At 43.6% G+C, this 17864-nt stretch overlaps 1 protein-coding gene across 2 annotated transcripts in view; it reads right to left on the reverse strand.

Annotated features, from left to right (window-relative positions):
• The window catches only part of FXR1 (FMR1 autosomal homolog 1), a 102616-nt gene that overhangs the window by 61544 nt on the left and 23208 nt on the right, over nucleotides 1-17864 (reverse strand). For both annotated transcript variants that reach the window (XM_038746342.1, XM_038746351.1), the window contains exons 2-3: nucleotides 9370-9422; nucleotides 7484-7577 (exon numbers count right to left, since the gene is read on the reverse strand). In XM_038746342.1, the coding sequence (XP_038602270.1) occupies nucleotides 7484-7577; nucleotides 9370-9422 (147 nt within the window). The remainder of the gene's footprint in view (nucleotides 1-7483; nucleotides 7578-9369; nucleotides 9423-17864) is intronic.

Below are 17864 nucleotides of genomic sequence, written 5' to 3' on the forward strand. Positions count from 1 at the left end.
AGCGCTTACTGTGTGCAGATCACTGTACTAAGCACTTGGGAAATACAAGTTGGCAACACATAGAGACAGTCCCTACCCAACAGCGGGCTCACAGTCTAGAAGGGTTTTTAAACTGTTTTTAGAGCAACATCATCATCATCATCATCATCAATCGTATTTATTGAGCGCTTACTGTGTGCAGAGCACTGTACTAAGCGCTTGGGAAGTACAATTTGGCAACATATAGAGACAGTCCCTACCCAATAGTGGGCTCATGGTCTAAAAGGGGGAGACAGAGAACAAAACCAAACATAAGCGTGGAAGAGCATGGGCCTGGGAATCAGAAGGCCTTGGGTTCTAATCCCCGCTCTGCCACTTGCTTGCTGTGTGACCTTGGATAAATCCCTTAACATCTCAGTGTCTCAGTTACCTCACCTGTAAAATGGGGAGTAAGACTGTGAACCCCATGTAGGACATGGGCTGTATCTAACCTGATCAACTTGTGTCTACCCCAGCGCTTAGTACAGTGCCTGGCCCATAGTAAGCACTTAAATACAAACAGAAAGATGAGGGTTAGGCTAAACAGGGGAGTATAGGGATATGTACATTAAGGGCTTTATCAAAGTGCTTAAAAGGCAGGGAGCATAGAGGACTGAATCAGGGAAGGTCTCTTGGAGGAGATCATCATCATCATCATCAATCGTATTTATTGAGCGCTTACTATGTGCAGAGCACTGTACTAAGCGCTTGGGAAGTACAAATTGGCAACATAGAGAGACAGTCCGGAGAGCAGCAGACTGTCAGATCTGAAGGGGAAGGGACTTCCATGCCAGGAGAAGGGAGACGAGGGTAAGTGGCTACCAGTGGGATGGATGAATCTGCGGTAGAGAGAGCAGCAGGCTGGTGCTAATCAATCAATCGTATTTATTGAGCGCTTACTGTGGGCAGAGCACTGTACTAAGCGCTTGGGAAGTACAAGTTGGCAACATATAGAGACAGTCCCTACCCAACAGTGGGCTCACAGTCTAGAAGGGGGAGACAGAGAACAAAACCAAACATACCAACAAAATAAAATAAATAGGATATGTACAAGTAAAATAAATAGAGTAACAAATATGTACAAACATATATACATATATAGAAGTGCAATGGGGAAGGGAAGGAGGTAAGATAGGGGGATGGAGAGGGGGACGAGGGGGAGAGGAAGGAAGGGGCTCAGTCTGGGAAGGCCTCCTGGAGGAGGTGAGCTCTCAGTAGGGCCTTGAAGGGAGGAAGAGAGGTACAGAGTGTTACAGAGCGAGGTACGTTTAGTAGAAGATTGGTAAGGTACAGCAGGAAGAGCTGACAGTGCCTGAATGGAACTGCTCAAGACTTCAGAGGAAACAACGCGGAAATAGGGGATCGTGAATTTACTTTTATACTGAGCAAACAGGTAGAATCTACAATAAATCTTAGGATAATAATAATAGTAATGGCATTTATTAAGCGCTATGTGCAAAGCACTGTTCTAAGCACTGGGGAGGTTACAAGGAGATCAGGTTGTCCCATGGGGGGCTCACAATCTCAATCCCCATTTTACAGATGAGGGAACTGAGGCCCACAGAAGTGAGGTGACTTGCCCAAAGTCACACAGCTGACAATGGGCAGAGCCGGGATTAGTGATTTCTTGGACAAACAAACCCTGATTAATTTCTGTAAACCTCACTATGGTGCTCAAGGTTTTTTAAATGGTTCACTAAACCTAAGTGAATAAGGGAAACAATGGATAGATTTAGATTTAGATTTTTTTTTTTTTGTAATTGAGAATTGGATAGAAAAACTGACCAAAAGATGCACTGGGGTAGGCATAAATGACCATTCTTCTGGATGGAGAAGTGTGTAAACCGTCCAGTCATTCATTCGTATTTACTGAGCACAGAGCACTGTACTAAGCGCTTAGCACTGTATTAAGTGCTTCCCTAAGGATTACTGGGGCAGGTTGAAGCATTTCAAAGCAATCTGGGCAGCGTACAATGAAATTTCCACTCTTGCACTTAGCACTAATCTTTTCTGTGTGGTGAAATATCACAGAGACGGGGACTAACTAACTGCGGGAATGTCCCATGAGCTGATAAGTGTGCAAAGAAGCACTTGATGAGCTCCCCAACATCAGCAAGGTCAAGGGAAAACTACTCCAAATCCCCCTTACAGGGTGACCGAGCGTGGAGTCACTGCCAATTCTTCCCTTAAATGTGTTTAATGGGAAGTATTATGGCGCAGTGGATACAGCGCAGTCTGGGATTCAGAGATCATGGGTTCTAATCCCGCCTTCACCACTTGTCTGCTGTGAGCCCGTGGGCAAGTCACTTCTCTTCTCTGGGCCTCAGTTACCTCACCTGTAAAATGGGAAGTGAGACTGGGAGCCCTGCTGTGTCACCCAACTGGCTTTTATCCACCCCAGCGCTTAGTACAGTGCCTGGCACATAAGTGCTTAACTTATTATTATTATTTTATAATTATATAATGATAATTATTATTATTAACTTATAACTTATCACCATTATCATTATCATACTGTTATTATGTGCTGCAATAGCCCGATGGGTCAATAAGACACTGGGATCAGAGAAAGCAAATATCAAACAAAAAAAAACAACACTATAAAATAAATAATATATTTTTTTAAAAAAACTAACCCAAATCAAAGCATCTCTCTTGGAATACTACATATAATTCCAGTTACATTTTAGGAACGTCTATGAGCTAGAAAAGATTCAGCGAACAATTAAACTGAGCAAAGGAGAAGCCATCATTGGAATACGATGGAAAGGACTGAGATTACTATGCCTGGAAAAATGAAGATTGAGAGGGAGGGTGAGTGGAGTTTACAAAAATTGTGGGAGTGTGGAAAGGGAGAACTTTGGACTTCTGCAATTTCTATACTCTTTAGGCCGCTGACTGACCCCGCTGAAGTTTCAATACGGCCGGTTCAAAATGAACGAAGAGACCCTTCTTTCGCCAAACAGCAATGCCCATTCACGTATTAACTTCAAGAAAGGGAGAACAAAAAGACGTGATTAAAAAAAAAACAAATGATACCCTAGGTAATAATAATAATAATAATAATAATGGCATTTGTTAAGCGCTTACTATGTGCAAAGCTAAGTGCTGGGGGGATACAAGGTGATCAGGTTGTCCCATGTGGGGCTCACAGTCCTAATCCTCATTTTACAGATGAGGTAACTGAGGCTCAGAGAAGTTAAGTGACTTGCCCAAGGTCACATAGGTACTAAAGATTGCCTTCTGTACACCTTTACCTAAGCAAATGAAAATTACAAAGGTCAGTTCTAGATACTTAAGACAATTACAATGACATTTACTAAAACACTTACTATGTGCCCAGCACTGTGGAGGATACAAGATAATTTCAGACAGTCTTTTTCCCCCATGGGGATCACACTCTATGACTGGGTAAGGATAGATACCTTATCCCCATACTACAGATGGGGAAATTGAGGTAGAGAAGCTAAGCGACTTGCTCAAAGTCACAGATCAGGCAGATGGCAGAGCCAAGACCAGAACCCAGGTCTCCCAATCCTCAGCCTAAGCGCTTTCCACTAGACAACACTACCATCAGCTGAGAAATAGCACTGCAGTAAAATACTCATCATTTGGTGATTTCAAACTCAGGAGCACGTAGAGCTCTGGCACAGAGACTGTTCAGAAACTCCTATTCATTCATTCGTGTTTATCGAGCGCTTACTGTGTGCAGAGCACTGTACTAAGCGCTTGGGAAGTACAAGTCGGCAACATATAGAGACGGTCCCTACCCAACAACGGGCTCACAGTCTAGAAGGGGGAGACAGACCACAAAACAAAACATGTGAACAGGTGTCACCAGAATAAATAGAAGTAAAGCTAGATGCACATCATTAACAAAATAGAATAGTAAATATGTACAAGTAAAATACAAGTTAAATAGAGTAATAAATCTGTACAAACATATATACAGGCGCTGTGGGGAGGGAAAGGAGGTAGGGTGGGGGGATGGGGAGGGGGAGAGGAAGGAGGGGGCTCAGTCTGGGAAGGCTTCCTGGAGGAGGTGAGCTCTCAGTAGGGCTCCTATCACCTCAGATCAGCTTTGGGGGAAACAAGGGAGAAAAGTACGCACTAAATAAATGTCGTTAAAAAAAAAAGATGAAGATCAAACTAGCTATTTCTTGAAAACTTAATGGTGATGTTGGGAACAAATAAGTGAAAATTTTGAGTCAAAGTCCCAGAACTAAACCAGAAAAAGCACGTGTCAAATACAGTGTTTTTTATATTTGCATCACACTGAGGTACATCTGTGGACAACTGTGCATTCATACTGGTATAGGCATATTCCTACTTGGAATGTGAACCATACGACTGAGTACCACTGCTTGAATTTCACGGGTTGCAAATGCACCTGGGGCATGGGTCTGTTAAATTATGAACTCTTTGTGAAAAGGGATGCTGTTTTCTATCTCAAGTAATAATAATAATAATGATGATGACATGTATTAAGCACTTACTATGTGCAAAGCATTGTTACTCTATTTATTTATTTTACCTGTACATACCTATTCTATTTATTTTATTTTGTTAGTATGTTTGGTTTTGTTCTCTGTCTCCTCCTTTTAGACTGTGAGCCCACTGTGGGGTAGGGACTGTCCCTATATGTTGCCAACTTGTACTTCCCAAGTGCTTAGTACAGTGCTCTGCACACAGTAAGCGCTCAATAAATACGATTGATGATGATGACGATGGGGAGGTTACAAGGTGATCAGGTTCTCCCACGGGGGGCTCACAGTCTTAATCCCCATTTTACAGATGTGGTAACTGAGGCCCAGAGAAGTGACTTGCCCAAAGTCACACAGCTGACAATTGGCGGGGCCGGGATTTGAACCTATGACCTCTGACTCCAAAGCCTGAGCTCCTTCCACTGTGCCATGCCGCTTCTCTTGTAATCTCTTCTGAGCCCTTAGTAAAGTGTTCTGTTGAGTAGTCATCATCATCATCATCATCATCATCAATCGTATTTATTGAGCGCTTACTATGTGCAGAGCACTGTACTAAGCGCTTGGGAAGTACAAATTGGCAACAAATAGAGACAGTCCCTACCCGACAGTGGGCTCACAGTCTAAAAGGGGGAGAGTAATCCCATACAGTTGGTTGTCTGAACGTATACTACCCTATGGATATAGGGCGGCACACGCCCAGGGCAAAGAGCACGGCTCTGACAATCAGGAGGTGGACTTCTAGGCCCAGTTCTGTCTGCCGGGACTACGCCATCCATTGGGAAGGGGTCTGGCCAAAGAACCACCTACACAGTGGCCTGGCCCAGCAGGGATTCTGAAAAAAACTGCTTAACATGGGCAGCAAAGACCACAGCGGTTAAGGCAACTACTTTTGGGTTATGCCAGTAAGTCAGTCAATAGCATTAATTGAGCACTTACTGTGTGCAGAGAACTGTACTAAACACTTGGGAGGGTATAACAGACACATTCCCTTGCCCACAACGAGCTTATAATTTAGAGGGTGAGATAGGGGCTAATATAAATTACAGATATGCCACCCAGCACAGCACCAGAACTCAGCCATGGTCGTTCTGACTTTTAATGGATCCTGTATGTAAAAACAAAACAAAAAACGAACACAAAAATGCCCCTAACACACACTTCGCAATGTGCTACCCCTCTGCCTGTCTACTCAATCTTTGCACTCCATGTTTCAGAAGGGAACATGAGTGATAATTGAGTGCGAGTGGCACTGTTCAAACCACCGGCACTAAAATGTCTCTGTGCAGGTTCTTGGTTCTGCAGTCTCAAAACCTAGGCTCCGGTGTCTCTCCTGATGGAAGATTCAACTGCGTGTGAATAGGGAGTATTCTATATTATTTTTAAATCTGGTCAGTGTCCTACTCATAAGAATCTGCCATTTACTTGAACCAATTATAGTCATCCCTTATCCTTTTCTTATCCAAACTCTAATTTCTTCAGCTTTTCTTTGTTGCCTCTTTCTGTGAATTTTTGAGTCTCTGCATTTCTCCAAATCATCAACGTTTTATCGACTCCTTACTATATGCAGAGCACCTGGGAGAGTAGGACAGAGTTGGGAGACATGTTCCCTGCCCACGATGAGCTTACAGTCTAGAGGACAAGAGTACCCTTTTTCAAATGTAGAGACTACAAATGGATATAAAATTCTAACTGATCAGTACAAAAACATAATGGAAAAATTATTTCAGATTTTGGATAGAAACATTTTAAGTTTCACGTTTCAAGACCAGTAGGTGCTAAATTGTCCAATTCTAGTCAGGACTCCTTCTGAAAATATTTTTTTTACTCTATTTTTCCTGCTATCTATCCCACACTAGACCTTCAGCTCCTGAAGGGGAAGAATTCTACCTTTTTATTCCCCCAAATTTAATGCTCTGCACACAGTAAGTGTTCAATATAAGGATTGAGTGAAAATATTTACTGTGGGAATAACACTACATGAAACTTTTTTTTAATCCTAGCTTGTTTCTCCACCTCAAATACCACGATGACTCATTTCCACACAAGGGTTTTCATCAATAAAAATGACCACAAAATATCGATTCACATCCTTCTAATGCCTTAGGTGTCCTCTAGAAGTAATGTGCCTTTGGAAGCCACACTGTTTCAAACCATTTCAGCGTTTGAAAGAACAGACCCTGATGGCTAAAGAAAGGAGTTAGTTCACCAAAGATGCCTAACTTACTCACCCAATACACCAAATTTAAGTTCTCCAAAGGCTAGAATGAGAATGCCTGCCAGTTTACTTAACTGCACCCCAAAGAAAAACCAGCTATCCTTTTGCCAAAGGCAGAAAGAAAGCCAGGAGGACACAAGAGACTTGAAATTGTTCCAAACAAATTCACTCTTTTAGGTACAGAGAGCTCTTCTCCACTCCAGAAGACTGGGTGGCTAAGGGGACCCCCAGATTAAGAAGGGGTACTGGACTCAAGAATGAACATCCCTTTAGCAGCTGCAAGAATTAAACCACTTGGGCCCTTCTCAATCCTCCGCAACAGTGTTGGCATAACCTAAAAAGTTACCCGACAATTTCCAAAGGCAGAAGATACAATTTAATGGTCTCCTTTCAGCTGCCGGTGTCCTTCACGGTGATAAACAAGTTATTGAACCCGGGGAGAATCGGCTCTTGGACTACGCTACTAAAAACATCCTCACTCAGGGAACGTGACTCTAAGTGACACATAAAAAAGGTTGATGAGAGGTCTGCCCCCTTGAACCTATTTGCCACCACCAAGCAAAGAAACACCATGAAGACATCAGATAAAAACAAACACATAAGTCACCACTTAAGTTTGGCTTAAAACTCTTAAGGGGCAGTAATTTTTTTTTAGAGCGGTAAATATCTGAGCTCTGCTTATAGGCATACTTTAAAATCTTGCTGCCGAAAATAAATTTCAGAACACAATACGTATAGAAGGAAATAAACACAGCCAGTCACTCACCTCCACTTCATCTCCTTCAGTAATTTCTTTTTTGATGTCAGGTGGGGGAGGCAGTCTTACTTCATTAAATGGAACCTGGCGTTCTGGTTGCCAGCTAAAAAGTTCGAGAGACGTTTTCAAAGATTAGACAAAATAATTCTACTCCAACTATCCTTTTGACCTGTAAACATTAAATCAAGTTTTCCTAAGTGACATCAGCTTTCCTCATGAAAACAACTGGAAATTATACATCCTTTATTTTCCCTCAAATGGGTTTCTGCCTTTGGTACAGTGACACTTTTTTGCACGGTCCTTCACTCAAGTCTGATTGAAAACATGATCCAATTTTTCAGAATAACTATGCAGTATCACTAAATACATAGCAACCCTTGGGCAGTCACATTTTTAGAATCACTTGACATAGCCGTAGAACTGTCACCTTAACGGCCAAGAAAAAGGATGCTAGAAAAAGTGTGAGAATAAAAGATGAAAAAACTGTTTAATGATATGATCCGACATGAACACATCGCCTCTAATATTCAAATTATTCCTTCATGTGTTTATAGCGTTAAAAGGTAACAAGCTGCTAACTGTATTCACCTTCTCCCATTCAAAAGGGAAGTACATTATTTCCTGACAGGTTAAGAGATAACAAAAATATCTGGACATTAGAACAGATGGCTGTTCTCCCACCCACTTAGACTGTGAGCCCCATTTGGGACAGGAACTGTGCCCATCCTGACTCCCCTTATGTTTACCCTGGTGCTTAGTACAGTACTTGGTACATACTAAGCGCTTAATAAATGCCATCATTATAATTAAACACTCCTATGCTGTTCACCTGTTATAAATGTTGCTTTTTTTTTTAATATGCCTTAAATATTTCTGTCAATATAAATGCAATTGAGCTGCCTAGGAAAGCCAGCGCTATTTTCAATGGTATTTTTGAGTGCTTACTGTGTGCAGAGCACTGTACTAAGCGCTGTTTTGAACTTTAGGGTATTCACCTTCCTGGAAAGCCAAAGTACCAAACCAATCATTTAAGAAGAATGCAATTCTGGGGAATTTAATTCAACGCAATACTGCAAGAGCCAGAGGTTCATTAGCATCGCACCCTTCATCTCCTTGCCCCTTCGGCAAAGAAAGGAAATAAAAATCTAGCTATTACCTCACCTTTGCTAATTCCTTTTTTGACAACAGGTGGGAGAAGACATTCTTACTTCATTAAATGGAACCTGGCTCTCGGGTTTTGACAGCACCAGGGCTGCGATAAAGCTATGGAAAGTACACTTAATTTCACTTTGATGCTGCAGCAAAAATAGAACCTGCAGTTAATTCAACAATAAGTGGTAGAAAGGGCATCCAAAATGTTTTACTCCAAAGGAAAGAAATCAATAGCTTTTACAAAAAAATAAAAATTTCAAACCAGGTGCAGTATAAATGATATGGCAAAAAAATTTCCACTTTTGAATACATAGTCGGGCATGTATAGATAGTGCTCTTTGGAGGAGCTGGAAGAAATTGGAAGTGCTGTAGAGACTGTGAGAAAAGAGAAGCAGCGTGGCTCCATGGAAAGAGCCTGGGCTTGGGAGTCAGAGGTCATGGGTTCTAATCCCGGCTCCGCCGCTTGTCAGCTGTGTGACTTTGGGCAAGTCACTTCACTTCTCTGGGCCTCAGTTACCTCATCTGTAAAATGGGGATCAAGTCTGTGAGCCCCAAGTGGGACAACCTGATCACCCTGCAACCCCCCCAGCGCTTAGAACAGTGCTTCACACATAGTAAGCACTTAAAAATACCATTATTATTTTTATTATTATCATGGATATATAGATACTTGAGCTGCTCAAGAAACCAGTGGCTCTTTAAAGAGAACAATTTTAAAATCAATAATTTTTAAAAAAACTTACTTGTTTTCAAAGACAACTGTGAGTGAATCCTCATGAACATCTTTGATAAATCCCTGTAACAAAGAATCATTAATATTAAATAATTTTTCCAAATGACTCGAAAAGCAAAATTAAAGAAGCTGCATTTCAGCAACATGACTAGAACAGTAAAATCAAATGCTCAATTCCATTTTATGCATCTGTTCACTAGGCTCATTATTCCCTTTCAACTGTATTTTTAAAAGTAAAAGTTTGTTAAATAGAGAGATTCTCTTAAACATGCATCATAATAATCCCCATCTGTTTTAGGTAGAAAGGCATAAATAGCATGAGATTTTCTGGGTTGGAATCAAGATGAGATTCCTTAGAGGGCAGCCACTAGATTAGACTTGGCTTTCACGGGCTCCGTCCTCTCCTGGTTCTCCTCTTATCTCTCCGGTCGTTCATTCTCAGTCTCTTTTGCAGGCTCCTCCTCCCCCTCCCATCCTCTTACTGTGGGGGTTCCCCAAGGTTCAGTGCTTGGTCCCCTTCTGTTCTCCATCTAGACTCACTCCCTTGGTGAACTCACTCGCTTCCATGGCTTCAACTATCATCTCAACACTGATGACACCCAAATCTACATCTCCTCCCACGTTCTCTCTCCCTCCAGGCTCATATCTCCTCCTGCCTTCAGCACATCTCGACTTGGATGTCCTCCCGCCACCTAAAACTCAACATGTCCAAGACTGAGCTCCCTCCCAAACCCTGTCCTCTCCCTGACTTTTCCATCACTACCATCCTTCCCACCCCTCACAAGCCCGCAACCTCGGTGTCGTCCTCGACTCCGCTCTCTCGTTCACCCCTCACATCCAATCTGTCACCAAAACCTGCCGGTCTCACCTCCACAACATCGCCAAGATCCACCCTTTCCTCTCCATCCAAACCGCTACCCTGTTGGTTCAATCTCTCATCCTATCCCGACTGCATTACTGCACCAGCCTCCTCTCGGATCTCCCATCCTCCTGTCTCTCCCCACTTCAGTCTATACTTGACGCCACTGCCCGGATTATCTTTGTTCAGAAACGCTCTGGGCATGTCACTCCCCTCCTCAAAAATCTCCAGTGGCTACCAATCAACCTATGCATCAGGCAAAAACTCCTCACCCTGGGCTTCAAGGCTGTCCATCCCCTCGCCCCCTCCTACCTCACCTCCCTTCTCTCCTTCTCCAGCCCAGCCCGCACCCTCCACTGCTAACCTCCTCACCGTACCTCGTTCTCGCCTGTCCCGCCATCGACCCCCGGCCCACGTCCTCCCCCAGGCCTGGAATATCCTCCCTCTGCCCATCTGCCAAGCTCGCTCTCTTCCTCCCTTCAAAGCCCTACTGCGAGCTCACCTCCTCCAGGAGGCCTTCCCAGACTGAGCCCCCTTTTTCCTCTGCTCCTCCTCCCCTCCCCATCGCCCCTGCTCCTTCCCTCTGCCCTACCCCCTTCCCCTCCCCGCAGCACTCATGCATATTTGTACACAATTATTACTATTTTATTAATGTATATAGAGCAATAATTCTATCTATTTTGATGGTATTGACACCTGTCTACTTGTTTTGTTTTGCTGTCTGTCTCCCCCTTTCAGACTGTGAGCCCGTTGTTAGGTAGGGACCGTCTCTATCTACTGCCGAATTGTACTTTCCAAGCGTTTAGTACAGTGCTCTGCACACAGTAAGCGCTCAATAAACCCAACTGAATGAATGAATGAATGAACGAAGACTGGGAAGCAGCATGGCCTAGTGGAAAAAGAACAGGGCTTGGGAACCAGAGGATTTGGTTGTAATCCTGGCTCCTCCACTTGCCTGCTGTGTGACCATGGGCAAGTCACTTAACTTCTCTGTGCCTCAGTTTCCTTAACTGCAAAATGGGGATTCAACACCTCTTCTCCCGTCTATGAGAAGCAGCGTGGCTCAGTGGAAAGAGCCCGGGCTTTGGAGTCAGAGGTCATGGGTTCAAACCCCGGCTCCGCCAACTGTCAGCTGTTTGACTTTGGGCAAGTCGCTTCACTTCTCTGTGCCTCCGTTACCTCATCTGTAAAATGGGGATTAAGACTGTGAGCTCCCCGTGGGACAACCTGATCACCCTGTAACCTCCCCAGCACTTGGAACAGTGCTTTGTACATAGTAAGTGCTTAATAAATGCCATTATTATTATTATTCTACTTAGATTGTGAGCTCCACATAGGACAGGGACTGTATTTGGCCTAACTTTTATCTACCCCAGGGCTTAGTACAGTGCTTGACATACGTGTAAATGCTTAAAACGTATCACACACACAAAAAAGCAGACTACGGGACAAACATCATCTCAGCTCTTATTCTATATCATTTTCAATTTGGGGACTGGCTAGAGTTTTGGGAAAATATTTCTGTTAAACAGGAGGCCCTGTTCCCTCTGAAGGGGAAGAGGGAGGAAAAGAATGCTGCATGTGGGATCTCAGCCAGCTGGATACTTCCAAAGGTGCATGCTCATAAGCCTTTAGAGATGGGACAGGACTACCAAATAAAAATCTGAATGCCCTTTGCCTTGTCTCCTGATCATGCCAATAAAATAAGTGGTGCTTCATACTTATGGGATTTATTAGCTCCATCAACTCCCCCAGGGTCCTACACCCCCATTCTATTTAGAAAGTGCAGATCTAAAAACAATCCCCCTAAGGGAAAGGGACCATGTTTAATTCCCGTTTGTGCCTTCTTTCCCAAATGCGCAATACTATTAGCAAGAAAATATCAATTTGCCTAGAATGCCGTATCGTTTTTAAAAGCCTTATTAATTGTGATTATCAATGCATCCCTTTTCCCCCATGGAATTTGTTAAGCACTTACTGCGTACCAGGCACTGTACTAAGTGCTGGGGTAGATACAAAAATAATCAAGTTGGACACAGTCCATGTCCCACATAGGGTTAGTCAATCCCCATTTTACAGATGAAGTAACTGAGGCACAGAGAAGTTACATTCACAACACTTCAACTGCTTTAACCCCACACCCACACTTAGCATTTTATTCCTCTTCTCAGCACGTAAACGTGTGTATTCCACTCCCGGTAAATAATTTTTACAACCATTCGGTTGAAAATTTAAGGCAAGGGACACATCCTACTACTGTTACACTCTTTTGAGTGCTTAATATGAAATGCTTAGCATTCAGCAGGCACCCCAATTCCACTGCTTGATTAATCTTGTAACCATGGCACTTCAGTGATCCAAACTGATTGGGGTAATGCATAATTTGGATAATCCATTACTCAGAGCAACAGAAACATTTAAATGGGTTGTAATTCTGAACTGGTGTAGAAGTTGCAGAATTGGCACAAACGGGATGTAGCACTTAATAAGAGATTTCTAGAATAAGAGATTTGGAGAAGCAGCGTGGCTCAACGGAAAGAGCGCGGGCTTTGGAGTCAGAGGTCATGGGTTCAAATCCCGGCTCCGCCAATTGTCAGCTGGGTGACTTTGGGCAAGTCGTTTCACTTCTCTGGGCCTCAGTTACGTCATCTGTAAAGTGGGGATTTAAGACTGTGAGCCCCCCGTGGGACAACCTGATCACTTTGTAACCTCCCCAGCGCTTAGAACAGCGCTTTACACATAGTAAGTGCTTAATAAATGCCATTATTGCTTTATCATTATTATTATTATTATTATTATTATTATTACAGGGAGGCCCATGGGAATGGCTCTAGTTCAGCTCCCGGAGAAATCTATGTCACTTGCAAGCACCCAAGCCCAAGCAAGAGGGCTCAGAGCTGCTGTTGCCTCTTTCCTTAGAGAGAACACTGAATTATTACTAATACCCATCATTTGTATGACATTCAGTAATTGTTTGGGTTCATCATCATCATCAATCGTATTTATTGAGCGCTTACTATGTGCAGAGCACTGTACTAAGCGCTTGGGAAGTACAAATTGGCAACATATAGAGACAGTCCCTACCCAACAGTGGGCTCACAGTCTAAAAGAGTGGGCTCACATGATTAATCTTGTAATGGGTGGAATATTTTCTTTCCCAAATAACCCAAGCAATAATATGGCCAGTGTCTACATTTCTCGCTTAGAACAGTGCTTCACACATAGTAAGCACTTAATAAATGCCATCATCATCATCATTAGGAGGTCCTAAAACAGATATGAGATTGATACTTCTGCACTGGCCTGGAATTTACAGGTGCTCCTAAGATGCACAGACTATTAGGTACAGACTACTCTTCCTTTGCATTTTTAATTCTTTTATAAAACGTACCAAGTTACCGTGGAAAACACTTAATATAAGTGCATGAATAGAAAGATATCTTTAAATCCCGGCTTGTTATTTATGAAGATTAGTGAAAAAATATCGGCATTCCAAAGAACGCAAATCGAAGTATTCTGTATTCTCAGTGGGAGACTACATCCGAAGCCAAGATGGAAAAATCTTCCTTTTTGTTCTCGTCCTAGGAACTAAAAATTTTGCCTCGGAATTCCCTTCCAAATACCCATCCCAACACATCCACCATCCTCCTCTTGCGCCTTTTGGTCAACCCATTTTAGGAGAGCCCTGCTGGATCCCAGCCCTTTGACCACGGCTGTCTCACACTGACTTGCTAATTCTGTTGTCTCGCACTCTCCCAACAATAATAATAATAATAATAATAATGGCATTTGTTAAGCGCTTACTATGTGCCAAGCACTGTTCTAAGCGCTGGGATAGATACAAGGTCATCAGGTTGTCCCACGTGGGGCTCACAGTCTTCACCCCCATTTTACAGATGAGGTCACTGAGGCACAGAGAAGTCGAGTGACTTGCCCAAAGTCACACAGCAGACATGTGGCGGAGCCGGGATTCGAACCCACGACCTCTGACTCCAAAGCCCGGGCTCTTTCCACTGAGCCACGCTGCTTCTCTAAAAAAACAAAGTATGCCATAGAGTCGCCATGAATCGTAACTACCCACTACCCACTGTTGGGTATGTGTTGCCAACTTGTACTTCCCAAGCACTTAGTACAGTGCTCTGCACACAGTAAGCGCTCAATAAATACGATTGATTGATTGATTGATCGTAACTGCTCGGGGGAAACGGCGAAAGTGGAGGATGTGGGCATCAATCCTGCTACCTCTCGCATGCTAAGCGAGCGCTCTACCATCTGATCTAATCCCCCCAACCCCTACCCAAGCGCTTAGTACAGTGCTCTGCACAGCTGCACATTAACATCATTGATGGAATGGAAGGAAATGGAAGTAAGGCCAGATGTGCGGTCTCCCTGCGTTCCTTGCCAGGGGAGCGTTACACCCGATGCTCACAGTCTTCAAGAATTATGCTGTTGTCCAAGTCGGCCACTGGCACTTGGTGTTCCAGCATTCATTCATTCCATCGTATTTACTGAGCGCTTCCTGTGTGCGGAGCACTGTACTAAGCGCTTGGGAAGTACAAGTTGGCAACATATAGAGACGGTCCCTACCCAACAGCGGGCTCACAGTCTCTCCCCCTTCAGGGTCTCACTCACATGTACAGTACCGGGCCCCCCTGCCAAAGCCCCACTTCTAAAATGGCTAGAAAAGTGGGGTCTGGGGGAAGGAAGCGTTTAAACCCGGCAGGCCAACTCTTCAGAGACGGAACCTGCGAGTCGGGGGGCTTGCGCCAGCTTCTGCTGCAGAGATCCTGATTTTTTCCCAGTTCCTCCCATAACTAAAGATCGGCCCTGCCAACCGAGTTCCCGGATCCTCCTCGCGGTTCTCCAAGTTGTCTGGCGGGGGCTTGCCAAACCATTTCTGCCGCTTGACAGTCATCTGACAGAAGCCTCGGCACACCTGTCACAACTTATAACGCCAGGATTACTGTCACTGCTGGGGAAAGAAAACATCCTTTGACATTCATATACTGCACCAAGTCTTTTTTTTTTTTTAGATAATTTGTTTTTCCTTTATTTTTATTTTTTTTGTGAGTCTGCTGCCCGTTCTTTCCCCCTTCTCCCCTTCCCCTACTTCCTTACAGACTGTGAACCCCTCGTGGACAAGACTCGGCCTGATTTCTCATCCTTGTACCTTTCCTTTGCAGACTGTGAACCCCTCGCGGACAAGACTCGGTCTGATTTCTCATCCTTGTACCTTTCCTTTGCAGACTGTGAACCCCTCACGGACAAGACTCGGTCTAATTTCTCATCCTTGTACCTTTCCTTTGCACGCAGACTGTGAACCCCTCGTGGACAAGACTCGGTCTGATTTCTCATCCTTGTACCTTCCCTTTGCACACAGTAAGCACATAACACACGCAATACATTTAAACAAATATTTATCTTCCTTTAAGCATGTTCTTTTGAGGGCTGTTTCAGAATAACTACTTTAATACCATACCATCATTCATCTCAGTAAGAAAGCCATACTGGGCCTAGTCTTTAATAGCAATAATAGTATTTATTAAGTGCAGACTGTGCAAAGCATTGGACATTTACGATACCCCAAACAATGGACTATATCTGAACACAGGTGTTAGAACCCATAATTAGAATTTTCCTTATCACCCGAATACCCTTCTAGCGCACTCTATGTCTACTGAAGACTACTGAATACTGTCATATAAGGCAGGCTATTAAAAGCAGCCAATTGTTTTCCCTTTTAAGTACTTCAGAATGCAGAACATTAAAAGCGGTGTCACAAAAGTAGTAAATTTCAATCAACTGGAATACAGAGAAAGTAAAAATAGCAGTGACGCCTTCCAACCCTTCTCCTCATGTTCAATACAAGTCATTTCAGGCTCCACAAATTACCCGGTTGGAACCAAGACTCAAATCTCATTTCCTCTGTCTCGACATCTTAATCTCTCTCCTCTATATGTTGCCAACTTGTACTTCCCAAGCGCTTAGTACAGTGCTCTGCACACAGTAAGCGCTCAATAAATACGACTGTTTGACTGATTGATTCCCCCTCCCTACCAAGTTTAAATCTGTACTGATTGGTCTCCACTCCTCCCACAAACCAGCTGGATTCGGAGCAGTGGAGGAGGGGATAAGGTGATAATAATAATAATGGTAATAATAATAACAATAATGGTATTTAAGTGCTTATTATGTGCAGAGCACTGTTCTAAGCGCTCGGGTGGATACAAAGTAATCAGGCTGTCCAACATGGGGCTAACAGTCTTAATCCCCATTTTACAAAGGAGGTAACTGAGGCACAGAGAATTTAAGTGGCTTGCCCAAGGTCACACAGCAGATGACACTGACCCCACCCCCACCCCCCTCCTCCTTCCCAAATGAACCAGGAATCTCAATCCCTTTCACTTCTGTTAAAATGGTATCACGGGCTCTTTGCACACCAACCGCGCAGAGGTTTCATTTTATTATTTAATTACAGTAATGTCTGTCTTTCCCTCTGGACTATAAGCTCGCTGTGGGCAGGGGAAGTGTCTACCAACTCTGTTATGTGGTACTCTCCCAAGCGCTTAGTACTGTGCTCTGCATACAGTGAGTGCTCAATAAATACCAGTGAACATGTTGCCAACTTGTACTTCCCAAGCGCTTAGTACAGTGCTCTGCACACAGTAAGCGCTCAATAAATACAATTGATTGATTGACTTGGCTCTTCTACGTGGAAAAATTACAGATCCTTGATCTGCCCTATTCTCTTTAAAGGGCAACTTATTATATAATGATCATTAAACATAAATTCGTCTTGGACAAATGGTGCGGTATATACAATTGTAGATTTGTGCCTGTAAAGGACGATGTTGGCAACAGTATGAATACACGGCCCAAATGTCTCTGAGCTCAAACAGAAACCCAATTCCAAACTTTACTATTATTATTATTTTGGTGCGCTCTTCATATCTGAGGACGGTGCTGTCTCCGGACAGGGAGGAAGGGATAAATTCTCAACTGCTAGCACACTGACTGAAATCCTTACATCCCACCTTGACTAGTCCCTCCGCCTCCTCACTGACCTCCCTGCCTCATCTCCCACCCCTCGCCAATCCATACTTCGTTCTACTGTCCAGGTCATTTTTAGAATAAAATAAAAATTAAAAGAACATAAAAAAGTGTTCAGTCCAATGTCTCCCCACTAAGAGCCTCCAATGGTTGTCCCCCCATCTTCACAAGAATTTGACTTTAAAACTCTCCAACGGCTCACCCCCTCCTGATCGTCTACTACAAGCTGGCCCGCACACTATTCCCCTTTATGCACAAAAATATGCACTCCATGTCCCTCACCACCAATCTCTTACTCACGTCTCCCCTCTGCAACTCCCTCCCCGTTTAGATGTGACCCCCAATCCCCCCACGTTCAAAATCCTACTCGAATCTCATTGAAGGTCTTCCCTCTCTAAGGCCTCTCGCTTCCTCTATTTGCTCCTTTTCGTGTGGCCTAGGCACTTGGGTCAGCAACCTTTAAAGCACTCTTTCACCCCATCCCCACACAGCACTTAGGTCCTTATTCATCGCATTTTAATTTAATGCCTGTTTCCCTCTCAAGTCTGTAAACTCCTTGTGGGCAGGGATCATGTCTTACTCTTGTATTGCGCTTC

The sequence above is a fragment of the Tachyglossus aculeatus genome, chromosome 1, assembly GCF_015852505.1.
Source record: "Tachyglossus aculeatus isolate mTacAcu1 chromosome 1, mTacAcu1.pri, whole genome shotgun sequence".
NCBI lineage: Eukaryota > Metazoa > Chordata > Mammalia > Monotremata > Tachyglossidae > Tachyglossus > Tachyglossus aculeatus.